Source organism: Podarcis melisellensis, assembly GCF_964234715.1.
Source record: "Podarcis melisellensis genome assembly, chromosome: 2".
Classification (NCBI taxonomy): domain Eukaryota; kingdom Metazoa; phylum Chordata; class Lepidosauria; order Squamata; family Lacertidae; genus Podarcis; species Podarcis melisellensis.
In genome coordinates this window covers 75512505-75537747 of record NC_138529.1, presented here as the reverse complement: position 1 = coordinate 75537747, position 25243 = coordinate 75512505, and the positions used below count along the sequence as shown (strand labels likewise).

The following is a 25243-nucleotide window of genomic DNA, read 5'->3' as shown; positions in this document are numbered from 1 at the left end:
ACTTTTAGTCAATGTGTAAGATATGAACATGTGAAAAGCATTTCCTTAAGTTGTAAAAGAGAAGCAGGGGGATAGCTACTTACTTCTGCTAGGAATAGTAGTAGAAACTAAACTTGGTGATCTCATTACAGCAATTATTAAACATTTTATTTCTGGAAGACCTATCATCCCAGAGATTCAAGGGGCAATGCCATTGTAATGAGAAACAACCCTTTAAAGGGGAAACAAAACTTCCAGCACTGACTCTTTCTATAGGATGTCCTCAATTTAGCACCAAGGAAGCAGCATGATTCAAGTCAACTCCAACAGAGATCTTATTCTTTGGAGAAAAACAACAAAACCAGATTGGGTCTGGGCTTGAATATCCCTATGCTGCAAGCTCCACAAAGTAGCAAGTGTCTTCGGAGGGCTGATCAGGAATTCTAGGCACACATCCACATGCAAATGGGAAGAAAGTACAGCACTACAGCCTTCAACAGAAGAATTAGCTAACCTCCTTTTAAAAAGGGGTGAGGGGGCGGGACAGGAGAGAGAAGAAAGGAAGAAAGGATGTTGGGCCAACTTTAAAAAGGAAAGCTGGGAATAGTTTTTTGTAGATTTCCCCCCCTTTAAAAGGACAAAATAAAACAAAACACCTAATGATAAGATGTAACAAGCACCAGTAGGGTTCAAAGTGACCCAAGGTCTTCTTTGTGTTCAGATTGAGGGAAGCTTCCTACAGAGATTTTTTACTGGCTAATTTTCCCTTCCCCCCTTAACGGAAGAATTTCCTTGCGTGGACATCTTGGAAAGTCTCCGTGCTGGGAGTCTGAACTTTCCCACAGCAGTGGAGTGTGAATTGTTTTGTTCTACATTAATTTAGGTTTAAGCAGCCACAATCCCAGACGCTGCCAGAGCGTTTGCCCCGTGCTTCTCGATACGATGCAAATTAAGCATTCCTTACAGCTGTAGCTGACAACAGGAAGTCTCAAAGAGCCTTTAAAGCAAAGGAAGAAAAATTGGCCTTGTTTATTCATTCACTGAGCATGCTCCACTAGCAGCACACATCATGTGATTTCCAGTTTCCAAGGCAACAACTGTGATGCTAAGTACACACTGTCCTATGCCAAAACAAGAGACTTGGGGGATTGAGGGTAGCTTTTGAAAAATAAAAAAATAAATGTACAGACCTTATGTAGTATCATCATACATTTATAGAGGCTGATCTTTTCATTGCCTCCTTATTTGCAGCTGAACACAACACAGGCAGTTGCCAATAGATCTTCATAAGCCTTTGCAGCTGTAGTAGCAAGATATTCATTAGCTGTATGGTGTGACAAAAAGAGAGTCCTGATAAATTATATCAGAACGGTATTATCTGAAACAAAGGCAGACAGCTTGTAACCTTGAGCTACTCATTTCTAATCCTTGCACATTCACAAGCATCAGTTGCTCAATAAAGTTAAACAAGCAGCTCTCAAAGTCTGAGCTGTCCCCTCCCCCTCTCCCCCCACAGTTGCCAGGAAGACTTGCACAAAGTCCTTCCTGACCCCTTTCCCACAGTCTCTTTCGACTGGGGCAAGAGGCAACGTGCAAACTCAGCCCCTCTGGAATGGTGAGTACAATGGAAATCGGGTGTTCCCTTGTGTTGGCTGCTGTGGGCAATTTAGTTCAATTGAGCCACCCTCTATATTTAACAGGCTTTTTGTTCCCTGAGAGACTCTAAGGGACCAATAAGCATGGTTCATGAGCCACTGGGCCTTCACTTTTTACTTTTAATAGCTTCTTTCAAGAATAGCTGCAAGAGCAGATCATACTCATGCCGTTTCTCATCCCAATAATATGGATTGGCTTAAGCTGCAGCGGCAAATGTAATGACTTGTGTTATTGTGCTGACGAAATGTCACCCACACCTCTCTTTCAAATTATCCACTCAAGGGACAGGAGGACACTCAGTCCCTCTCTATAACCACCAAGTGCCCCAATACCCCTTGCATTGTACAGTTGTGTACAAGCGGATATTAGGAAGCTGTGGGATAGCACAATCCAGTACTTTTTTCTGGGGGAATGCAGGGGTATGCATACCGCTAAACATTTTGAGAGTCTAAGTTTGGCCTAATTGAGGGGCAGTATTTCAATATGGGATGTGGGTGGTGCTGTGGGTTAAACCACAGAGCCTAGGACTTGCCAATCAGAAGGTCGGTGGTTCGAATCCCCACGACGGGGTGAGCTCCTATTGCTTGGTCCCTGCTCCTGCCAACCTACCAGTTTGAAAGCACATCAAGTGCAAGTAGATAAATAGGTACCACTCTAGCAGGAAGGTAAATGGCGTTTCTGTGCACTGCTCTGGTTCACCAGAAGCGGCTTAGTCATGCTGGCCACATGACCCGGAAGCTGTATGCCGGTTCCCTTGACCATTAAAGCGAGATGAGCACCACAACCCCAGAGTCGGCCACGACTGGACCTAATGGTCAGGGGTACCTTTACCTTTATTTCAATATGAGTAGGAAAATGAGAGTACCCCTGTTTTTTTTTTAAAGAAAAAAAGCACTGGCTCAATCAGTAGAGCACGAGACACTTAATCTCAAGCTCATGGGTTCAAGCCCGTCTTTGAGTAAAAATAAAATACAATCCTACATTGCAGGGGGTTGGACGCAATTACCTGTGTGGTCCCTTCCAACTCTACAGTTCTATGAGTCCATGATTCTAAGGAAACAGCAAGGCTAAGGTCCTAGGAGCTACGTTCTCAGCAGAGCATCTCATAGGCTGAGCTACTAGGTGCAGCTGAAAAGTTATTTTGAAGAGTTATGTTCCTGACACTAGAAGGCATCCTTGTCACAGCAATCATATCAATTTGCAGATGAGAGAGTTGCTCCTTTTGGATGTGTGAGTTTTTTAATTAACTGTTATCATATCTTCCCTGGAATACAGGATGTGCTTGTGCATACAGATTCCATGTGTGCAAAGTTCTCTTCCGATGTGGTGTGTGTGGCTGGTTGTGGCTTACAAAAACTCGGTCCAAGCCGTACCTTCACCTTGCAAATGGAATGGGACTTACAGCAATGGTGATAAATTTTTAAGGTAGAAAATGAAACTATCTTCAAAGAGAAGATTGAGAAAGCTTAGCTGTCACAAAAAATCACCTTGGTGACTGTTACCTTAAAGGTGACTTAGCCCCTAGAGTTATTTTGGTTTTAGGAAAAGTACTGAAATTGGGTCACCTTCAGCATGCAGTGCAAGTCTACAGTTCCGAGGCACAAAAAAGGTGCTATTCAAATGGATTCTGCCAAACCAAAATAATTCTAAAATATTCACAGAAGGACAAAGAAGCAGTGGAAATAGTGTATCACTAATTTTCCAAGTGTTTTGTTCCAGGGGTTTATACATGTTAGACTACAGCATGAGGAGCAAGAAAAACCTTGCCTTTGGAAAGAGTGTATGTAGCTTCCTAGGTTCCTTGTTGGAAGGATGCTCATACGTATTATCTTTCTGTCTTAACAGTTCACTTCCACAAACACACTGTAGTGGTGATTAAGGTGGCTATGCCCTTATCGTTGATCTTCAGGAGCACAACCATCAGAAAGCTCTCTCTCTGTAAATGAAGATAATGAACTACCCCTGGACTGGCAGAAAAGATTCCAGACACAGTAAAAACGGATTTTAAAAGTCTCGGGAAGTGGTGAAGAGTCGCAGATCTATTGGTAAAGTGTCTCCAGAACAACCACATTCTTTCGTGATTGCAGATTCCACTTCAGAGAGGAGGGGGCCTGAGCAAGGATAGAAGGGGTGTGTGTGGACAAGAGAAGGTGGAAGTAATAACATATGAAGTTTCTGATGGATCTACTTCAGCATCCTGTTCTCACAGTGGCCTGGGGAGAAATGTTTCAATTTTTGAAGCTACAAAAGCCTCCCAAAGTCTAAATTGCTCACAAGGTTTCAGGAGGCCTTTCATGCAGTTTGTAGTAACTCAAAGGAAGCCTGATTCAGCTTGGAGAAGTCTTTAATCTGTCTAAATATGCTCATTTCAGGGTTTGTTTGATTACACTACAAACCCCTGCTTTTGTGATAACATTTCACAGCATTCCAAAGCTCCCACCTTTTAACCATTTTTGTCCTAAAGGAGAACAAAAGTGTGCACCAATTCAGAGTAAAGGAAAATACTGGTCCAAGAAACATTGCTGTCACTCTTAATTGGCTTCATTTGCCCTCAGTGATATTCTGACTTAGCTAAATCTGATTGGCTATGAAGCATCATGACATGGTCACATTGACTATATCATGGGTAGGCAAACTAAGGTCCGGATCTGGCCCAATTGCCTTCTAAATCCTGCCTACGGACGGTCCAGGAATCAGTGTGTTTTTACATGAGTAGAATGTGTCCTTTTATTTAAAATGCATCTATGGGTTATTTGTGGGGCATAGGAATTAGTTTATTCCCCCCAAAAAAGAAATATAGTCCGGCCCACCACAAGGTCTGAGGGACAGTGGACTTGCCCCCTGCTGAAAAAGTTTGCTGACTCCTGGACTATATGATACCTGGCTGGCAGGCATTATCCTTCTGATAGTTAGTGGAGAACCTTAAATTAGATGTCAAACTGTTGATAGGTTTGAGGCAACCCAATAATAAAACACCAAATCTGCTCCAGATACACTGGCTGCTTATATACATCTGAACCCAATTCAAAGTGCTGGTGTTGGCCTGTAAAGCTCTTTATGGTTCAGGATCCCAATATCTTCTGGACCACCACTCTTGATATGAACCTATCTCTACCTTTAGATCTTCATCCAAGGCCTTCCTTTGAGGGAAGCTCAGCATGTGTTGGCAAGGGGGTGAGCCATCTGTCGAAAGTTCTTCCCAGGGAGGTCTGCTTGACACATTCACTGGCATCTATTTGGTGACTAACCCTTTCCCTCAGGCTGTTGGTGGACTGAGTTGATGACAAAGCTTTCTGTAAAAGTTTTTTTGGGGGTGGGGTGGGGTAGGGTTTGTTTTGTGTATATCTATCAATAGCTATATGGATATGAATTGTATGTTCTATGTATGAATTTGTTAATAGTATGTTGTATTTATTCTTGTTTTTAAATGTGTTGTAACTTGCTTGGGAATCTTTGAGTAAGAAGTCTAAGAATAATAATAACAACTTCCTGCTCACCTAGTCCCCAATACAAGAAATTAGCATCATAGGGCAATTGAATTATAGCTCTAGGAAGCAACTAAGTGAATTTTGGGTAGAGGGATTCCCCAACTATAAATCACCCCTCCCACCCAATTCCTTGGGTTCTCCCAAACAGTAAATTTCAAGTTAGAATCAGTCAAACACTGTTTCAGGAAATCTCTATTGCTTACCCTATTTTATCATGCTCCATCAAGTCTTTTGCCAAAATTACAATTTAGGCTGCAGTCCTAACCCTACTTATCTGAACTTAACAGGATTTACTTCCGAGTTGACCTGGTTAGGCTTGTGCTGTTCATTATGAAGTTGAAGAGCTTCATGGGACTGCAGTATTGAAATACAAAACTGCAATGTCTACACAAGATTGGTTTAGATGGTCTAGGGTGACACTATGTGGTTAATTCAAGCACTGAAATAGCAACAGCATATACAGGTTTCAAAGATAAATGTTTTCTTTTCAAGCTGTTAGAACAAACCTTAGTTTTAAATTAATCAATCCTTCTTGCAAAGCACATCATTTGTTTCATGTCCATTTTTTTAAGAGGCTGTTACCACCGTGACTTAAATTTGTTCTCATCCTAAACATGTGCAGTACCCCTAGACTTGGAACGCACTCTGGGAAGATTTCTGTGCATAAAATGGGGAGGTGCTTGAAATATGGATGCAAAGTAAACATCTGAGGTTCTGTTTGTTGCCTGAAAGTGTCTTAGCAGATTATTGCACATTTACCAAACTAGTAAAGAGTGAGCTGTTAATAAGAACTTAGAACAGGAAACAAAACCAAACAAAACCCCTTTTGCTAAATTTAAAGATACTCAACCCAGAGAGACACAATTAAAATGCACAGATCAACTGTATAGTGTTCCCTCTCACAGTGGAGTAGCGAAAGATACATGCAGATGTGTGATCAATGTGCAGGATCTGCCCTCTGGTCTCAATCCAAAAAGAAACACTGCATACTCATTTCTTCTGATGACTGATCACAGCCTAAAGATGACAACTATGATTATCTTATTATTTATACCAGGCATCCCCAAACTTGGCCCTCCAGCTGTTTTGGGACTACAGTTCCCACCATCCCTGACCGCTGGTCCTGTTAACTAGGGATGATGGGAGTTGTAGTCTCAAAAACATCTGGAGGGCCGAGTTTGGGGATGCCAGATTTATACACACCACCAAGCAAGGAGACCTATTGGCCTTGGGTGGAGTGCACTGAGTTGTGCTAGGGATTTATTTTTTAATAGTGAGTGTATGCCAACAACTATCTATGGATCTCTGTAATAACTTCTTACACAATAAAGCCACTATAAATACCTGAAATGAACATGACTTTGGTGTGAATAACAGTGCTGGTCTTTAAGTGAGTTCTTTTTTTAAATAAAAAGGTTTTTTGGTTTTTTAATTTAATTGAAATCATCCAACACAGGAAGGGAAAGTCTCTACATGTCAATTGCCTTACGAGAAAAGCTCTTATGCTGCTTTCTGGACTTACTAAATCTTAGATCTAGCAGATTGGTGGCTGTGCTCAAAGAGGGTGGTCTTTACTGGACTAGATCTCTGTGTGAGTTGTCTGCCAGATGGTGGGAACTGTCAGCTTTGACACCGCCCAATCGTATTTCAAAAGGTGTGTGTCGCTGAATTGAGCCATGTGGATGGAGTGTCACGCTTCTATGGGTAAAGGGCTTTGGATGCAAGTAAGAATAGCAGGGATCCTGTACTTCATAGTGCTGAGACTCCCTCAAAAATGCCATCCCACTTTTGCCACTTCATTTTCACAGCCTTCTTCATGGACTGCAAAAGTAAGTCTGGATTTTTGGAAATATTCTCTTGGTGCAAGAGAAATTAAACAAGAATCAGGGAGCCTGATTGTAAGTGGTGGCAGAACCAACTTTTAAAACAGATCATTCGTTTAGCTAGCAGCTCTTATAACACTTGCAGTGATAGAAATTTCATCAATGGCCTAGTGGACTGTCATTTTCCTTAGTTTCATCCTTCCTCATTTTGCCTCTTGTGATGGACAGGAATGTTGGAGAATTCTGACCAAAGCAGGACTAGAAATTGCCAATTTTCGCTTCTTCATCCCTTGTCTGGAACAGAAATTAACCTAGTACAACTGGTATCTACTGTTGTTGTATTCAGTCCTCAAATTATATATAACAATACATAATTGATGAACCCCCTGGCCCCAAATTTACATTGTGTTTTCTCTGCATTGAAATGAATGGTGTAGAATAATGTAATGATAACATAATTATGTAATTAATTACATAAAACATCACCATAGCAGACACCATGGCAAATAATGCTGCTTTTGTTGGAAGCAGAATGGAGGCAGCACCATATGTCACAAACACAGGGTGGAATGGAAACTGATGCCTTCTTACATCTCTAGACAGGTATTATGAAGTGGTGAGGGGTTTCAGATGAATCTTAGATGTTCCTCTTCTGTTCAGCTTGTTTTCCTTAAACTTCATTTCTTTTTTATAGTCTGATTTAAGGTGTAATGTGCATAGTCCTTTGCTGTGAATTCATCATTATGGACTGTTGTCTATCCTGCGTCTTATTATGTTATTACTGTGGATTCAACTAACTGGTCCAGCTAGCAAACTCAGCCCTCCAGATGCTTTGGGACCACAACTCACAACATCTCTAGCTAACAGGACCAGTGGTCAGCAATGATGGGAGTTGTAGTCCCAAAACATCTGGAGGGCTGAGTTTGCCTGTGCCTGAGCTAGCAGAAGCTTCTGCTCGTAATAACATCTGCCAGTGCAAGAGTTTTCCACCCTCTCCTTCCCTGTGTGCCCCCTTTCCTTAAATTAACTGTGGGAGATTTAGACGAATCCCCAGAACAGCCCACAGGGGAGGAAAGATCATTCCATCACACAAAGAGAAATGTTTGTGCTGATGGAGTATGCTCCTTAGCACCAGGTTCCTCTCACTATTTGCCCTTTAGTCACAAAAACTGGTCTCCAGTCTGTAACCACTCTCTCTCACAAATTTTATACAGTTGTGAATGGTTAACTGCAGTTCTTCACATTTTACATCTCTCAAACTATCATTTCAGGTACAGAAATAGATCTTAATGTTAAACCCTTCTTTCAGTGTTGGTGCATATTTCCTACTTTTAGGATAACTTCTTTTGATAACCTCCTGCAAGTGTTTTAAGTGGTCGCTGCTTCACATCGACATCTAAGATTGAGGGGTGTCATATGAATTTCCAAGGGGCCCTTAACTATGGCTTGTGCTAGGAACAATAAAAAAGCATGCAACAGCAGTCATATTTCAGCACCCTAAGCTGGAAGAGCACTTCTGGAAAGCAGGTTTTTTTTAAACATTCCTTGAGAGAGCTCATAAGGACTGAGCCGATTCCAAAATGAAGTGAGAGCAGATGATCCAGTGCTAATATTAAGGCAAGTGGAATGCTTGATCTCTCTCATTCCACTCAGTGTAACTACCTCCCTGGCAGTATCTCCCCTCTGTGTACTTGTGCAATAAGATTTCCCCCCACCAAAATAAAAAATAAAACCCATTCCTGTTACCACTATAGGCCCATTTTGGTGGGCAGAAAAATTGCATGCAGGCCACCTACTTCATTCAGGTATATTATGATTAACCAAATGTCAATTATGTTGGAGCAAATGTGCAGCATGAAGGTATTATGGGGCACAGGTAGGCATGTCATTCCCTGTAATACGTCTGATCTGGATCACTGCTTCTCAGTGGTGTTTAAAAGCTTATGTACTTGAGCCACAGAAGCAATTCATTAGCCATGCTTCATGATTGCTGCTACAGAATAAATAAAATACAAGCATTAACAAGAATACAAAGTCAGGTGCAAACTCTCAATGAAGCCTCGAGAGCCCAGTAGGCAGGAGATGAAGTGGCTGGATGAGGGGAGTTGTGCAGTGGGTGGAAGAAAGGTCCAGCATTTCCTCTTCCACTCCTTCTCCGCAGCAGATTGCCTGCTCCCACGGATGACTGAAGAGAAGAGGTTATGTTACATGCTGTAGTGGTGTCACATATAGTTTGACATAGCTTCCAGTACCATTTTTCTTTTTCTTTTTTGTGCTGAGTAGCATTTTAAGTGGCATTTCTTCAGTGTGCTGTGTGTGTAATACCGATGTGTACCTCTTGGAATTTGCAGAAGAGGCACTGTGCTTTAATTGTAAATGTGTGGAGACCATGAGAAGTGATGTAAAAGCAGTGCTTCCCTTGTTGAAAAAAGTAGCCTTGCACAGGGCCTGAGTTGGGGTGGCCAAACTCCCCCAGTCACTATTTTGATTGCCTGGAAATTTGCATACTGCATCTTTGTGGACTGAAGCTGGCAATCTTTGGTGATGTTTTTCAACACTGGGAACAGAATAAGCAAATGGCATCTGTTTCTCAGCTGTAGCAGGAAAACTATTTCATTGTAATGTTCAACTGGAAATAGCTTGAGGAAAGTCAGTTTTCAAAATGGTTTATAAAAGGATGTGTGTAACTGTTTTCAAAGGAGATGGTTTCTAGTTATACAGATTAACCTAAACTGGAACATAATTCTCTCTTTTTAAAAAATTTAAGCAAGAATGAAACACCAAGCATGCATGTAGGCTAGTATTTTGAAACTCAGAATTAATTGTCAGTGATAAGTATTGCATTGTCAAATAATGAATGCTTTTGGTATTTCCTTAGTGAAACCTTGGAAATGAAAAAGATAAAATTATCATTGCAGAAGGACGACATTTCAGTTTTGCTACCAAATCAAAGACAACTCTTTGAGATTCCCAATTAGGATTACTGAGAATGTGGGCACATGTACCTGTATTTTTTAAATATGCTCCACTCACATATGGGTCATTCTTCTGCACCCTGTATATGCACTAAAAAGAGTACTGTCCCTTTTTTGTTTCTGCCTACATTATTTAGATCCATCTCTTCGGCTTTATCTGACAAACTTACTTGGTGATCAGCGGCTTAACAAAAGGAGTTTGTAGCTTCAGCCTCCCACACACATCAGTTTGCAAAAGGGACATAAATGTGTTCCAGCAGCCAGAAACAATTTAATATGTTGCATTTTGGCAAGAGAGAAAGAGAGTTTTAGTTGGACTAGGATAAATGCAGCTGATAGAATCAGATAAGGCTGCAAATAAGGCTCTGGGTATCTGATACAAGATTAGCAATTGCAGTGTCTACTTTAGAAGTTGATTTGCTTCCAATGTGCTTTGTTTGAATACTTGCAAATCAGCCATGGGGAATGCTTTTCTGGACAGTGAGACAGATTTTAATCCACTCAATCGTGGCGGGCCAAATTTGACAGGTAGGAAGGACCTGTCAATCATGTCTTGTCATAGTGATGTCTGGTGATGCCGCACTTTGAGGCCTTGGTTATTGGGACTTACACAGCACAGGGCTGCTTTCAAAGGGCTTTCAAAGCAGCTTTAAAGAACAGTGTGGGGTGGATTACAAGAGGTTTTTAAGCAGCCCCACACTGCTCTTTGAAAGTCATTTGCAAGTAGCTCCATACTGCTCCTTAAACCTCAGCAAATTGGAGTTTTATGGGCCCAAACTCAAGTGTCTTATGCACAGAAACTTACCAGTTCTGTTGATGTTTACATCAGTCATGAGGTGGGGTGTCTTACAGTGGCTATTAATTCCTGAGATCAAACATTGGTTGGTGGTAATATTGCCCAGATCCTAAGCTTCAGGAAAAGTTCATTGAGATGCTGTCCAAGGTTTCCAAAAGAACATCTGATGGTGGTCCCTGAAGCCTTTTTGTGAGCTTCAGCAAAATTGGACACCCCCCACCCCATCAGTCCTTATGTCACCTTCCCAAAGGTGGTTGAGGTGCTGGGCTTTAGGAAGGAGGAAAGAGGGCTCTAGCACCCTGTCAGAACCTCATGCCTTCTTCCCAAAGGCTAGTGCTTCACTTACCCAGCTTTGGGAAGGTGGCACGAGGGCTGTGGACGAGGGCTGTGGTATGTGTGTCAAATTTTTGCCTCGCCTTCCCCCCTCTGGAGGGTTCAGTGTCAAAGTACTATTGCAGTCCACTTGGTATGAAAAGTTGGGCCTCCCTGCTGTGAAACAAAAAAATTTAGCATGATGGTATTTACACCAGTTACCATTGCATGAATGGTCATAGAGTTGGCTGATGTTTACATTGGCCTTCCTGCCACAGCCCCAAGTACCAGACTGATTTTTGCCATTGTTTTATATCCCATTGTGTGCTTACAAATTGTTAAGACTTCATATATCTATGGCTGTAGATGATCCAAAATCCACTCAAAGAACTTCCATATGTAGGTTCATTTTTGCCAGAAAACCCAATTTCGAAAGTAATAATAAAAAACAAGCTGGATTGACCAAAACATATCTTAGGAACACATGGACTTGCATGGAGGAATTCATCTCTAAGAAAGTGATTACTTAAAAATAAAAAGAGTAGCTGTACAAGTGGAGCTATAGTCACGGCAGACAGGCATTAAGAAACTAGGCAAGCAAGCAAGAGCTCTGAGCATGCACAAAATGTAGCGATACAAATGCTTATTGGCAGAATATTGATGCTTTTACTTCCAAGTTTTTAGAAAAGGCAAAGGAAGTTGCACATGATGAATGAAATCAGCATAAAAGGATTTCTCTCAAGCATTCCCTAGGTGGGATAGGTGCTGTCGTCACATGCAAAATGTACCATGTAAAACAGCTGTCAGTTGTTAAAGAAGGGGGTAATTAAATGCCACCAATCGTTTTAGATGTGTATGCTGAGAAGAAAAGCAACTTGAAAACTAAAATGTCAAGATTTTGTCAGTGTGCAGAAAGGGGGAAAATGAAATTGGTACATGTAACTTTGCTTTTACAAGTGGATGAACAGGCTGGCAGATGTCCAGAAATCTGAAAAGATGCTGAAAATGAAGCATGTTTAGTTTATAATGAGCTGTCAAACTGTTTCCTATTGTGCTAATTCACTCTTCCTGTCAGATTAACTACTGAATGATGAATAAGCAACACATCCTGCTAATACCTATGCAAAAGGTATTTTAAAATCAAGTTGGATTTAACGCTTCCCAGCTATACCACCATTTGATTCCTTGCTCTCAGAATACTAAAGAGTGGTGGGACTATCGTGGCAGAGAGTGGGGAAAATTACAGGATCCTTATTTACCATGGGATCTCTGGTTACCAGGTGCTCCACTTGCCAGCTGATCAGAGGCTTGTTTGCTCCCAGAACTGGAGAACAAGGAGGCTTGTTTCACACCCAGAACTCAAACATGAAGAAGGATCTCCGATGATGATTTCAGGATCCAGGTCAGTTCAGACTGGGAGAAGCGGTCGGTCCTTGAGGTATTGTGGTCCTAAACTGTTAAAGGCTTTATAAGTCAAAACCAGCATTTTGAATTGGGTCCAGAAACTAACTGGCAGCAAGTGCAGTTGGACCAGAATTGGTGTAATATACACAAACCGTCTTGCCCTGGTGAGCAACCTGGCCACCAAAGTCTGCACCAGCTAAAGTTTCTGAACTGTCTTCAGAGGCAGCCCTATGTATAATGTGTTTGCCGGAAGCGGCAAAACTCAACCCGTGCATGCGCAGACGTGCCGTCACATCTTACGTTCTATTCAGGATGCAAACGGGGCTCCGGAACGGATCCTGTTCCCATCCCGAGGTACCACTGTACAGACTAGATTGGCCTCATTCATAATCAAATAATGAACGAGGAAGGTCTTACTTGGAGCAACCTGGCATTCAGCAACAGCAGCTGCAGACCTGAGCACTGACTGATAGGACAACTGCAATTCACCAGGTGAATTGTGAGGCTGGCATACAGCACAGTCACTGCCTGCCTGTGCCATGTGCCCCTCACCCAGCCTGCCACACTCACATCATACCTCCTCTTGCCCAGAACCACTACGATTGGGGTCGCCCCTGCTCTCCCCAGCTCCTCTCTTCTCATCTTACATTCCCATTAAAACAAAAACAAAAAACAAATTTAAATACAACCAAGTTAAAAGCAGTTTAAAACAATCTAAAACATTTTAAACAATTAGGGCAATAACAGATCCTCACAACAAAACCCCCTAAACAATGCCTCAACCCAAATTATTGCCTATCAATTGCAGTATCTAATCCATGTCAAGCTGCACATCTGATTTACACCAGTTCTCTTTTCCCCTCTTTAAAGGGTGTTTTAAATGTAATATTTTTATTATTACTAACACAATTATCCTCAGTGCCACACCGTAAGCCTTCTCTTACAGCTATTCAAAATCTCAAAATGCAATTGCATTCTGAAAATTCCATGAACACAGCTGCAGAATGCATTGACAAAAGTGCAAGTAGATAAATAGGTACCGCTCCGGCAAGAAGGTAAATGGCGTTTCTGTGTGCTGCTCTGGTTTTGCCAGAAGCGGCTTACTCATGCTGGCTTACTCATGACCCGGAAAAACTGTCTGCAGACAAACGCCAGCTCCCTCGGCCTGTAAAGCAAGATGAGCACCGTAACCCCAGAGTCATCTGTGACTGGACATAACTGTCAGGGGTCCTTTAACTTTACCTTTTTTTTAGAGAAACATAAACCAACCTCTCTGCTGAGACATTGTTTGCCTGTTTGAGCTTCTTGCCACAAATTTTCTTACAGAAGAAGGAGCTGCAATTGCACACGTCACACAACCCGAGAGTCCCCTTTCCTTTCAACTGCTCCCCACTTAATTGCTGGTTGGTGGGAGGGAACTCAGCAGGATTATGGTCAGCATCTGGCCCATACGTTGGGGGTTCCCAATTCCTGATCCAGAAGGATGACTCAATCCATCACCACTTCTTCCCTTCCTCTCTAACACCCACTGCTCTGAGTATGGAGTCTCCTATTGACACACACATACCAGAGCACCCAGTAGAAGACCTTCAGTTTTGCAAGCAGCAGGTCCCAGGTGGGTTCATCCCCCAGCAATTCCAGGCAGAGGTGGGAGAGACGGCTGGTCTGAAATCCTGGAGAGCTGCTGTCCATCACCACTGAATTAGATAGGACTGCTGTTCTGACTTGATATAAGGTTGCTTCCTAAGTTCCTACACACAACCATGCTAGGAGTTGGGTTCATGCAAAAACTATGTGCCTGCAAGTTATACACTGGATTGTGTTCTACATCTAGAAATTTATTCATTGATTTACAGGAATACATAAAGCAGCAAATTTGTCTCAAACAGAATCCTTAACAGTAATTTCCTGTATAGCAATTCTCTTACTTCATGTGAAATAGCCACCTCTAGAAATCTGACTTGATCAAAAATGGTTTTCTATCCTACTTTAAAAACACTGTTATATTGTAAACATTTTGAAAACTTTTATACATGAGCTTAGAATATATAAAACTTGTGAGTTTAATTTTGAGAAACAAAAATAACTTTCCAGTTTTAAATATAAATTCTAAACACAATATATAAAAATCAGTGGGAATTACATCAGTGGCCCTGACCCAGAAAGCCCTTGTACACGTAAGTATGGCACACACACAACTAACGGGGCATTGCAGAGGCAACCCCCCCCCCCCCCGCAAAACAACAACAACAACCAGAAAAGGAAAAGAAACTCTGAAACCATTTTGGGTTAGAAAAAGGCACAACTTTATTTGATGAGCTTGCAACACTCCAAATCAACCAGTGAGAGAATTAGGCACATCTCATCTTGACATCTTATTGACAGACATACTCGAACAACGGTAATCCGGAGGCCGGAAGATCCAGAGAATGCAAACCAACAGTTAAACTTCTTGACATTCTTCTTCTCTGTAGGCAATTACGTGGTTAGGGCTTGGAAAAATAGGTAAAATTATTAGTTTCCATTTGGGCTAAAACTCACAAGCTACAGTATAACACATTATTACTGAATGTACTTGAGCCCACTGAAACCAATGATCTAGACTGGCCATCACATTGTACATGTATTAGGAATACTTTCCTTAAATAAATCTTTGCCAATTGTGAGTCTAGATATTGTGGGGGAAAGAACCATCTCTGACCAGTGGTCATATTGGCTATGGGTGAGGGGGATTGTAGTCCAACAACATCTGAAAACACAAGGTGGGGGAAGACTGTCTTAAGGGCAAAATATCAGTATTAGGATTGCTGTGATAATCTGCTATACTTAGTAATTGGTAGCTGGATGTGCAGACTCTTGCATAAACTAGGTGAAGAGGAGGAGCATAATATATGTGCCCCTTGGTGCAGATGTCTGTCAGCATTGCATTAATGGGACAGGAATTACAATGCACAGTCAAATGCCCATTAATTTCACAAGTACTGCAACAAGTGGTGTGTAATGAAACTCTTCGGGAACGGAGCTGGATTAGGATGTATATAGACTTGAAGAAGCAAACTAATGATTTTGAGCCTCTGTAGCTGTTACTTTCTAGGTCAACCCTTCCTCAAATTATTAATGTATTCATGCATTAAGGCAAGGCAGCAAAATATAAAAAGATAGAACTGTAACATAGCTTCCAATATTTCACATACATTTGCAGATATAAAATGCCAACATACATGGGACATGTTCTGACCATTGTAACGCATAACAGTTTGCACACTGCTTTTTGACATGGAGGTGGGTGGAGGAAAGAACCCTACGTGTTCAAAAATGATTTGTAAATACAGGGCTATTTGAGACACGCCACAGCATCTCCATAGATACCCAAAAGCACGTGTAGGCAAAGAAAACTCCACAGAAACATACAGACTCACATCATGCATCCCTAAATTAGCACTGTTTGACCCACCCCTCCCAAAAAAAACCCTGTTACAGTGATACTATCCCAATGACCCAGTTTCAGATACATACTAGCAAGGCTAATTACCTGTGTCAAAGGCCAGTGTCTGAATCCCAAGATCCTGTACTGTATACCTGCCCAAGCTGTGACAAACTGCAAAAAAACAAAGGAATAGTATAATATACTTCATCAACGTAAAACTTCCAGCCTAACAAAGGACCATCCGAACACACAAAATATAGGAAAAGAGAGACTTTGCAACAACCATGCCCAATCAGTGGAGGAGAGAAGCTTACTGCAAAAGGTTGGTAAGGCAGGTAGTCCTTCCTCAAAGACAAGAACGGCTAGCAGCCTGCTTGTCCTTGAATCATGACAAAATGCACCTTCCAGGCAGTCTAAACCCCATGTCAGGATGCATTGCGTCTGCCATGCCCAAACAACTGGAGTCATAGTGGCCAACAACTTCCTGCCATTAATCATGTGGTACAGAAACTCAAGTATGGCTCCATTAAACCAGTGTGGTCAAACACTGCCATCAGAGCCTTTTAAAAATTATTTGTGGTGTAGTTTAAATGCAATATATATTGCATTGTAGCAACTGCCCCTCAGGAGAGGGTGTAACAGGCCTAACAGCATATATTTTCCTTCTTGTGAGCATTTATGGATCTGGGCTAATTCAGAATATTAGGTGTGTTTAAACTTATATAGCTGGACTGAGCACTCAAACCACATGAATTTCTGGTGAAGTGCAGTGATCTACTATTGCGAATCTGAACTCAAATTGCCACTTTAACTTGTTACCAATTGCTTTTTTGAATCTGATATTTTGTATTTGGTGATTTAAATGAGATTAAATAAATTAAATTGATTGTTTAACAAAGTATTATCAAGTACAATAGTTAAACTATAAAATTTAAAAATACTTCTATGTTGCACATTTTACCAAAAAGCAATATAAATTAAATGCAGGCACTGAAGGTTCACATTTAAGGGAATCAAATTGTTAATTGTTAATTGATTCAATTTAATATTACTTGATGGTTCTTATAACAGTAGAAGGTAAGTTGCTACTGAAATGGGAAACATAGGGCAATTATTTAAATATACATTTTTATATGGGCATGTGGTAACTTATATGTCAAACCTTAAAATATGTTCTTCTATTGTCTCTCTAGGACAAGTTTTTATGTCCAGCCGCTTATATTCTTCATGCTTTGAGAAAAAGCAAGAAGCAGAGGACCAAGTCACTTATAACCAATGCAGAAAATAGTAATAGCTGCATTAAATTATATCCCACACTGGTTCCATCATTTCCGTCCAGCATTAACATCCCTGGTCATTGCTACTGCTTACTAGAAACACATTAACTGTGATACCCCATTCAGAAAGCCATTAATATTTGCAAAGAATTACTTCAAAGGCATCTTCCTGACAGAGTACTGCAACCGACCTCATACAAAACCATTGGCTTAGACTTCTTCATATAGATGTTCAGTTGCTTTCACTCTATCAGCCCCAAAATAAGATATGGGAAAATGACAACTTATACCACAATTTTCTTTCTTTAAATGATCCATTTTAAGTTGCCGGGTAGAAAATAGAGGATCTCTTTGTGAGCTGCTTCTAACATTTTCACTCTGGCCAAATAGTGAAACTAAAACCTCCATACCCATGATACAGTGCCGACAAAGTGGCCCTTCAGTTCAGAGATTATTACTGTTTTTCATTGATCTCTGAAACTATCTCCACTGATAGGGCTTGCTAAAGATTAAAAAATAAAATGGAAAGGGAGCAGTCAAGGCTATGCACTAGCTCATTATGTACTTTAATGTTATTGCAGTGGGAACATGAAGGAATCAAAAAGCTTTTGCAACTCTGTTTAACTTGAGCATTGATGAAGGTAGCCTCCTCTGTTTTAATGATAAGAATGCACTTACCCTCTCCTGATTCTGCCAAGAAGGCTGCAAATATGGAACTATCCTTGAAGGAATAACTTGCATGCTCTCTGCAGTAATACTTGGTAAGTGGTAACCAGTTTCATCTTTCTTTTTTAATAGAAAAGAAACCTCAGATGTTTTTGTATTGTCATGTGCCTCATCATTGCTTTTTTTTTTTTAAGAGGGAGGAAGAGGCAGCCTAAATAATGAAAAGTTGCAAGTGAATACAATAGCTCTCATCTTGTCATGCAGTGGCAAGAATTTTACTACTCAAAGGGGTAAGTTTACCACATTCTGCTTTCCGATAGTTTGTTTTTTAAAAAATAAGGTGTAGTAAAATTCTTGCCTTTGCATAGAAATATGATACAAAAGGTGATTATAGAAAGTGAATTTATCACACATCTGGATCTGTTGTGTGGTACCCTCCTTACTATTTGGCAGGATACTGGTGATGAAGCTAAATTGGTCAGATATGCTTACCAACTACAGATGTGGTATAGTTGTCTCTACTCACACATAAAAAATGTCAGGGAGAGGCTTATGACTTCCTAGCAAAGATCGCTTCTTCTTTAATGGGGCTAGCCCTCGACTTAGTGAACCACAACTGATCAGCAAGCAGCTCCCAAGAGAACATTGCCCCCAAATCCTTCAGTGCTCCAAAATATTTATAAGAATGTAAAGAAGAGCCTGCTGGATCCGGACTTTGTCCCATCTAGTCCCGCATCCTGCTATCACAATGGCCAACCAGTTGCCTATCAGAGACCAGTAAGCTCGACCTGAGCACAGAAGTGCTCCCTTCCAGAGGTTTCCAGCAGCTGATATTCAGAAGGATAATGCCTCCAACTGCAAAGACAGAGCATAGCTATCATTTATAAGTGTCTGGTATTAAGTGCATTGAAAAATACATGTGTTGTTTCAACTGACAGTGGAAATAAAAGAAGGATGTTATATTCAGACTTTTATTGTTCATGCTGCTTTGTGAATTTATTACTTTTTTTTCAATTTCCACTTGTGCTCCTGCCAGGAGATAGCTATTAGACAGTAAGCAGCAAGAGTAAAACGTTATCATTTTGTTTCAAACTATAAAATAATTTACATCACATAATTTTACTGTTGTGTGTTTTTTCCGGTTTTTTTTTTGAAACCACAAACATTCCAGCATCACACTGTAGGAATAACAATAGAAAGCATAACCTTTTGCATAGTATTAAATGAACAGAGACAGTAAGTTCTTTATTTACAATTATTGTCTAGATTTAAAAAATTCATAAAAACAGATGAATAAACATATAGGAATAATAACCCCTAGTGGGATGAATTGCCAAATGTACTGCTGTATTTTCCCCCACAAATCTCATGCTTTTAGGTACAGTACGCAGAGAGCAAGCATTTTATGTATTGCAGTGAATTTCAACATATAGACCATTTTGGTTTTTTGATCCATTCTTCCCATCATAGAGAGGCCAAGCAATTAAGAAAGGGAACAAGGTGCTAAGCTTGTAGTTGAAAGGCTGTTATAAGCTCATCTGTTTTCTCCCCCCCCCCCAGTCTGTTTATCATATACATATATATATATATATATAAAGAGAGAGCATGGTTTCTGTTGACAGAATCCGAAGTTTCCTATGCATCACAGTTAATATATATGTTATATTGTCTTTTTCTTTCTTTTTAAACTATATATGTACAGAATGAAATATTGGTTTCTTTTTAACAGTTTTTCAAGTCTCAAATAGTACCCTACTAGTCATTAAGAATCTGTATTACAATGCACACACACAGAAAATGAAATGAAAATCAAAAAAGTATCTGATGAAAATCAAGCTTGAAATAAAAGGCAAATCATCAATATTAAGATGTTAGGGGGCAAAATATTCCAGTGCCAACAATTTTGTAGTTTCTTCAGCCCAGAGCTACATGCTTTTCCCTGTAAATAGACTTTATTGTATTTCAAATATAGTATCCCAAGGAGATCATAGAACCTCAGTGTTACACAAAAGTTAGTTGCTGTTATTTACAATCCAGGGATAAACCCTGCCTAACTGTCAGTCAGTTTGATTTTAAGAATAAGCTGGTCAACTGGACTGTCATGCCAGCTTTGAGATTTAAGAAGCAGGTAACACTGTCTGTTGAGAAGAGGGTTGTGTAAGCCTGGGAAGGTTTGCTGTTCAGCCAGACGTTTGGATCAGAGTGAATTATGTAGAGCCAAAAGACATTAAAAGCTTCTTACGAAAGTCCAGAAGCTGGCAATTCAAGGTGGTTAGAACTTTACCTGGCAGAATAGTTCTGATATGCCCTCAAAACATTAGTCATCTGAAACTGTAGTTGGCCAGGAGTCTCATCTTGTCTTGCAATAGTTCTTCCGACTACAGTTGTTCCACCTTTTTAGCCAACTTTAAAACAGCAGGCAATACAACAACATATAAAGTTTTCAAGCTAATTTAAAGGGCTTTCCCCCCAACTCTTCTGGCATAATTGATCATATTAATCAAAATGTCTTTTGCACTGTACAAGTTTATGGAAAAGATCATTTGCTGAAAAGTCTTGAAGCAAACCTTGTATTAAATACAAAAGTCATTTATGAAAAATCTGTGACCCACAAAGTGCTTTGCATTCAAGTGGTTGACATAGCAATTATATAAGCTTTTAAATTACCAAGGCTGTTACCATCTTGAAGAAAAAAGAAATCTCACCCAGAATATTGCAGTTGTTTACAATGGCTTTCAGTGTAGAAAGCACAATACAAGGGGAAAACAACATTAGTGGATTTGCTATAATATACTTTTGTGACTACAGGAAGACAAGCTTGGTTTAAAAATAATCACACAAAGCACATTTCAGTATACACTTCATAAAGTTTCATTCAGGTCTACATAGTGCAGAAAATATTATTTTTCTTTTTAAATGTCAAAGCAACAAACCATAGTGGTTCTCATCCAAAATGCCAACAGCCCATATTTTTCAAGAAATAAATGACTAAATTTCTAATGGAATAGAATCCAGCACACAGTATTTCAACATTAGTTTGATCTTCATACAAAGCCAAATATAACTTATTTTTGAACTGATATTCAGAAACTCCACTGAGGTTTATTATAATCTTTAAAAAATATATGTTTAAGAAGCCATTGCAATACACTTAAATAATGAAATGGCCTCATCATTAAGTATTGCATCAAAATAAGGTCAAATAATTCATTAAAAAAGAGAGAGCAAAAAACCTGATCATTTAAATGTGTATTTAAAACAAAGGAAGCCTTTCTGTTTCATCACCCTCTATATAGGATCACAATGCTACATCCAATATATTATATTTTGGCTTCTTTTGTTATTTGCTAGCAATATCTACATTATTTAACAAAAAAAGAAAAACCTATCAGGCAAAAATCTGATCACAGTTGTAATAAAACATCCAGGGTGCCATATTACAGAAATTTTCATTGAATTGAGCGATTTGAATATTATCTCGGCAGGAAGTGCTGTCTTAATCCTACAAATAGTTAAGGATATTATCTACAGTTCTGTAAACAAATTACATTCTTTATTTTTAGGACATAAATAAGTTAAAATATAGCAATTTGAGCAGAAAAAGGCAACATGCCAACAAAGAAACTTTATATATACCTATATCTATATCTGTATATAGATATAAATATATATATGGATATATACACATATATAATTATATTATGTATATATTTATATATTTCTATATATAGTCTCATAAATGCTTATTTTAGGTTCCTCTGTCCAACTGGTGCAAATCTACTGTGCAAGTTAAGCTTTGCAACTTCAAAAAAAATATTTAAATTAATCTATACAACTGAGTCCATGCCACACAAGCATTAAAAAAACCCAAAAAAACTCACAGACCAGTGAATTGGATAAATAGCCTCAAAGAAGTCCTCTGCATTTCCTGCTTAAGGAATAAAAAGAAGGAAAGGTTGGAAGTGGGTAGTACATTCATGCAGGAGGGCATTTGTATTGTTTTTGTTTGTTTCTGCGGGGGGGGGGGGAGAGCAAGAGGGGAATATGTAAATCAGCCATATGTAAATCCCCCAAAACCATCATGATCAGTGGTTCGTTCTGTCCCCCCCCTCTCTCAAAGTGATCAGGAGTTCAAACAGCTTCTCAGCCAGCATTGTTTATACATATCTCTCTATGTATATATTTATATTAATATTTTTGCAGTGACATTTTCAGCTAAAGTGATGTCTCCAGGCTATGGATCGGGCTTCCTGGACTAGAAGAGGTAGCTGATTTACTTGTATCAGTTGTAAGGTTTATTCCACTGTCGATAGCACTATTGTTCTTGTTCAGTGAAGACGGTGGACTTGGGTTTTGCTTGAGTGCAGGGTCTTCTTCTAGTTCTGTGTCGTCAATGAGAGGGATATGGGGCTGGGAATCTTCTATCCTAAATTCAGGATGAGTCATAAAGTTGTGAATGGAGGTTCTAGATTCTGGTTTTTCTAACCCTTCATAGAGAGAGCTACGGAATGCCTTCACGACGCGGATCTGAGAGGAGGGAAAAAGATAGAAAAGATGTCAGTGGTAACTGCTTTTTCAAAACATCTCATTATGATTTACATTTTTTTGTTTTGGTGAAAAAAATGTGGCATATGGTTAGGGCAGAGCAGGCAGCTGTAGTCCATAGTCTCTGGATGCTAAATGCATAAACAAGTGGCTCAGTTTTGTGCATTTTAGGTGTCTGAATCAACTGCAATGTTAAAACCATATGAGATTAAAGCCATCAGAACTGTTCCCAGAACTGATGGGAAGCATTGGTTAAAGAAAGCAAACATCCACTCATGTGATATTTCCCTAGTAAAAGACAAGCCATGTTAATTCAAATGCAAATGTAGAACCATGCATGTTGATAGTTTGCAGTGAATAATTAAGAAAGCTTTTAATTTATTCTTTAAAAAGTTTCATTTATATAGACACAAACCCAACACAAAACAAATTGTATGTCTCAAACGAGAAAGCACAAAACATAGACACAGTTGGATGGATGGATAGGTATGAGAGACAAACATAGGAGCCAAATGTAAGAACAGAGCATAGGTTTTTGAAAAAAGCAAGATCTAAATGAAGCAGCCAAAAGCACACACGCACATACACACGCACACACACACACACAAAGCCAAGCAGACAAAATACTTAGGCAAAAACATGCTATATAGGAAAAAGTCACAGTAATCACATAAACACAGCTAATTGGCACACAACAACTACACTTGGAAGCCTGGATAATGTGAACATGTAATTGTTGATACAACTTTTATTTTTTCTTCATGCATATGTGAGGTAAACACTCGAGTATAGACCCACTGTTCTAGCCATTTGTTTTTAAAATAACTTATTAATAAACAATTAAGACTAGAAAATTATATAGTGATTATTGGGTTTCATATAATTGAATTACAAAAGTCCGATTCCTTCATTTTCTGTGTCTCACTTATGAACATCATTCATAAAGTTAAGTGCATAAGGTGGTACATTTTTATGCCTCATCTGCAGTACTTGATGTCCATTTAGTTATGTCAAGATATTTTCTTGCCTTTCCATCACTAAGCCATAAGAACATGGGAAAGTCAGGTACTTAATTGAAGTAATGTTTGGATGGCCCACCAATTAATTATGCCTGCACTGAGCTTCAGGAGCAGCAGGATGCCTTGCTGAGTCAGCAAAGGACAAATAGTTCTCCGTGACCAGAAACAGGAGAGCATTCTAGATTCCTTCCAGAAGTGGCTTGCCTGGTAGGCTCTTGCCGAAGCAGAGGCTTCTACTATGTTATTAGTGAGAAAAGACAGGATTTCTTGAAGGAAAGAATTAGCAAGGAAAAAACAGAATGGCAAGTATGTGAATTGTTGGGAAATGTATTATGACTATAAATGAATTCTAGAGTTGTTGAGCTTTTTATTTTTCTCCTAATTATGAGTGAGGTATTAATGCTAGTCTGAATGAGGTACTAATGGCAAATGCATTGAGCAAGGGATGCTCACCTGAAAATGGGTGAAGAATTTTAAATCTCTGGGGCCTTTTAGAAATGTTTGAGTGTTTCATTTGTTTTCTGACATTTGCACCCTACCGTTCTTACATCATGAAAAAACAATCTGGCATACACAAACCACCTTAGCTTTTGCAAAGCGGTACAGTGGTGCGCCACAAGACGAACGCCTCGCAAGACGGAAAACCCGCTAGACGAAAGGGTTTTCCGTTTTGGAGGCGCTTCGCAAAACGAATTTCCCTATGGGGTTGCTTCGCAAGACGAAAAAATCTTGCGAGTCCCCGCGGGTTTTTTCGCTTTCCCCCCCTTTTCCTAAGCCGCTAAGCCGCTTAACAGCTGATCGCTAGAAGCCGTTAGACCGCTGTAGCGCTAATCCGCTAAGCTGTCAATGGGCTTGCTTCGCAAGACGAAAAAACCGCTAGACGAAGAGAATCGCGGAATGGATTCTTTTCGTCTTGCGAGGCACCACTGTAGTCTCATGTATCTTCTGACTACAGATTACACATATCCAACATGGTGCATGCTTGGTTCTGAACCACGATTTATCTACTTTTATTATTCTTTGTGCTGGAGGTCTTGTGTCTTTAAATTGCATTTTATCATTCTACACTGTAAGCTGTCAATGTCATAGAGGGGAATTATATTACTATAGTAAATAAATAATGTGTGCCAGTTATGGTCCACAACAGATGGAAATGCTCAATTGACAATACTGTGAGATCTTGCCCACCATTGTTGCTGCTGCTTCAAGAGCACCACTGAATACCCCAGGTAGGGAGGCTTCAGCAGCAGGAGGGCAGTGGAAGGGGGGGGGATTACCTTTCCATTTTGCCTCAGGTGGCAAAATGAGATGCACAACCCCTGTGGGTAGGAGGCTGATTTCCAGCTCTGACTCGTTCACCAGCTCAGCCATTCCAGGATAGTGATAGTAAGGCAACAATGATTCACTCTCTGGAACCTTCCCATTTAGAATCTTACATTATGGACTGTGACATGATATTCTGATATTTTATCTTTGCATGTGTCACCTACCTGGGGGTTTGCAACAAGGAGTTGGGTATACAATTTAAAAATAAATAAAAATACAGGATTGGGCCAAGCATATGTATATATCTTGCATATATAGTGTTTTATAACTGGAGAGCCACTGTGAGTCAGGGTAGACAATACTGAACTAACTGGAGCAGGGGTTGGCAACCTAAGGCCCATGGGCCACAAGTAGCCCATGGGGGTCATTTAAATGGACCATGAGCCGCCTCCAAACTGAGCTGCCCGCTTGGTGAGTCCCCGTGCACTATGCTAAACCAGCACAGCGTGGCGCAGGGACTCGTTTTGTGGCTCCAGAAATCGCGACGACACACTGAAAATCGTGTCTGCGCAGACGCTGGAAATCACATCTGTGCACACACAGATGCTGG

General features: G+C 40.1%; 1 protein-coding gene and 2 long non-coding RNA genes across 17 annotated transcripts in view; 2 read left to right on the top strand and 1 right to left on the bottom strand.

Moving 5' to 3' along the window:
* The window catches only part of LOC309364312, a 768778-nt gene that overhangs the window by 253421 nt on the left and 490114 nt on the right, over positions 1–25243 (top strand). The gene's annotated exons all lie outside the window — the stretch shown is intronic.
* On the top strand, positions 1508–19788 carry LOC309364302. Its single transcript, XR_014165806.1, has 3 exons — positions 1508–1594; positions 12310–12431; positions 17719–19788. It is a non-coding gene; the product is annotated as an uncharacterized lncRNA (long non-coding RNA).
* ATP2B2 (ATPase plasma membrane Ca2+ transporting 2) overlaps positions 19161–25243 on the bottom strand; it is a 371704-nt gene continuing 365621 nt past the window's right edge. For 10 of the 15 annotated variants that reach the window (XM_081901181.1, XM_081901175.1, XM_081901186.1 and 7 more), the window contains one exon: positions 19161–22330. In XM_081901181.1, coding sequence (XP_081757307.1) covers positions 22019–22330 — 312 coding nt within the window. In that variant the 3' untranslated portion in view covers positions 19161–22018. The remainder of the gene's footprint in view (positions 22331–25243) is intronic. The other 5 variants (XM_081901178.1, XM_081901176.1, XM_081901188.1 and 2 more) reach the window with 1 other exon arrangement.